The sequence below is a fragment of the Nothoprocta perdicaria genome, unplaced genomic scaffold, assembly GCF_003342845.1.
Source record: "Nothoprocta perdicaria isolate Ctin4 unplaced genomic scaffold, notPer1 scaffold_967, whole genome shotgun sequence".
NCBI classification, from domain to species: domain Eukaryota; kingdom Metazoa; phylum Chordata; class Aves; order Tinamiformes; family Tinamidae; genus Nothoprocta; species Nothoprocta perdicaria.
This window is the reverse complement of record NW_020456273.1, coordinates 1-2,142: the sequence shown is the minus strand read 5'-3', so window position 1 is coordinate 2,142 and position 2,142 is coordinate 1. Positions and strand designations below refer to the sequence as shown.

General features: G+C 69.6%; 2 protein-coding genes across 2 annotated transcripts in view; one reads left to right on the top strand and one right to left on the bottom strand.

Annotated features, from left to right (window-relative positions):
* LOC112959109 (autophagy-related protein 9A-like) overlaps positions 1-334 on the top strand; it is a 7,326-nt gene extending 6,992 nt beyond the window's left edge. Inside the window, exons 10-11 of the mRNA XM_026053062.1 lie at positions 31-130; positions 197-334. Coding sequence (XP_025908847.1) covers positions 31-130; positions 197-327 — 231 coding nt within the window. The 3' untranslated portion in view covers positions 328-334. The remainder of the gene's footprint in view (positions 1-30; positions 131-196) is intronic.
* Positions 335-864: 530 nt separating this feature from the next.
* Positions 865-1,668, bottom strand: LOC112959108 (nitric oxide synthase, endothelial-like; the record flags this gene model as incomplete). The annotated part of the gene is made up of 2 exons (XM_026053061.1): positions 865-987; positions 1,474-1,668. Coding segments are annotated over 2 exons (318 nt in total), but the record flags the coding sequence as incomplete, so codon positions are not given.
* Between the last annotated feature and the right edge of the window lie 474 nt (positions 1,669-2,142).

The following is a 2,142-nucleotide window of genomic DNA, read 5'->3' as shown; positions in this document are numbered from 1 at the left end:
CACCAGGGGCTCACGGCTCTGTCCCCGCAGCTCCACCAGCAGCAGCAGCAGGAGCAGCAGCAGGGCGCCGGGCCGCACGCTGCCACGTGGGTCGCCCCCGAGGTCCCCAAGGGCCCCGCGGTGCCGGCCGGTGAGTGGCCGGGCAGGGGGCCGCGGGGCCGAGCGGCGCGGCGCTGACCCCTGTGCCCGTCCCCAGGCTCGGCCGCCAGGGCCTCGCAGGCCCCGCAGCGGGAGCTGCCGCTGGGCGGCTGGGCCGAGCAGCACGAGGACGAGGATGAGGATGAGGACGGAGCGGAGCAGGAGCCGCAGCAGGAGCGGCCGCAGTAGCTGCCCCGCGCTCGGTGAGCGCCCCGGCTGCGGCCGGGACGGTGCTGGACCCTGGGCACCGGGACCCCTCGCCCTGCGCCCCGCGGGACCCGGCGCGTGGGGCGCGTGGGGCAGCGGCCGCGGGCGGTGCAGCCGGGACCGGGACCGGCCACCAGGTGCTATGTTGGTGCAGGACGCGGTGCTGTGGGCGCGGGTGCCGGCCCCACCGCCCCGCGCGGCAATAAACGTTTACAGAGTGCTCGAGCGGCCACTGTGACCCCTCCGGGTGCACGGGGGGACAGGGACAGGGTCCCGAGCGCGGTGCCGAGTGGTACCGAGGGAGATGCCGAGCTCAGTGCTGAGGGCGGTACCGAGGGCAGTACCAAAGCCGCTGCCATCAGGACCCGGGTCGTGGTGCCGGTGCCGGCTCCGTGCCACGCGCTCCTGGGGACGGTCCCCCCGSCCCCCCCGCATGGGGACAGCGGTGCCCCCGTCCCGTCCAGGCGCAGAGCAGGGGGCGGGTTATCAAAACTAGAGCTTTAGTTGGGCCGGGCCGCGCTAGGGCGCCGGGCCGGGCTGGCGGCGCTCCAGCTGCGAGAAGGACTGGCTGCGGATGCGGAAGGCCACCTCCTGCGTGCGGAACGTCAGCCCGAACAGGTCCTCGTGGTAGCGGTTCTTGTCCTGCGCAGCATGGCACAGCGCGGTGAGGACGGGGCGCTGCACCGTGCAGTGCAGTGCTGCGTGGTGCAGCGCAATGCAGCACGGTGCTGCGTGGTGCAGCGCAATGCAGCATGGTGCAGCACGGTGCAGCGCAATGCAGCACGGTGCTGCGTGGTGCAGCGCAATGCAGCACGGTGCAGCGCAATGCAGTGCAGTGCTGCGAGGTGGAATGCAATGTAGCGCTGCACAGTGCATTGTAGTGCTGCATGGTGCAGTGCGATTCAGCACTGCATGGTGCAGTGCACTGCAGCGTGGTGCTGTGAGGTGTAGTGCAATGCAGCACGGTGCAGCAAGGTGCAGCGCAGCACTGCATGGTGCACTGCAATGCAGTGCAATGCAGTGCGGTGCTGCACGGTGCAGCCCAACACTGCATGGAGCTGCGCGGTGCACTGTGGTGCAACGCGGTGCTGCACGGCACTGCGCGGTGCAGTGCAGCGCGGCCCTTACCCGCAGCTCGCTGATGAAGTCGCCGGCCTGGCGCAGCGTCATGCCGCCGCGCTGCACCAGGATGTGCTGCACGGTCTGCAGCACCTCGGTGGCCATGGTGACGTCCCCGCACACGTACATGTGGCCCGCRCAGTCGCAGAGCACGCGCTGCACCTCGGCCGCCAGCTGCGTGCGCAGCACGTCCTGCACGTAGCTCTGCGGCGCCGCGCGTCACGGGCGGCCGCGGCACCGGCCCCAGCCCACGCGCCTCTCCCGCCGCTCCGCATCCCCGTCGGTCCCCATCCCATCCTTGTCCCTATCCCCRTCTATTCCTATCCTTCTCCGTGTCCCCATCTGTCCCTATCCCCATCCCTGCCCTGCCATGACCTCCATCCTTCCCTCACCATCATCTCTCTCCTCATCCCATCCCGTCCCCATCCTATCCTGTCTCATCAGGAACTCTGTCCCATCCCCATCCCAACCTAGACACCATCCCCATCCCGTCCCTGTGCCCATCCCATCTCACCATGACTCTTGTCCCATCTCCATCCCATCCCATCTCACCATGACTCCTGTCCCAACCCCATCCCTATGCCAGCCTAGCCACCATCCCTGTCCCCATCCCGTCTCTGTCCCCATCCTCGTCCCGCCACGAGCCCATCATCCCTGTCCCACCATGTCGCCCATGCA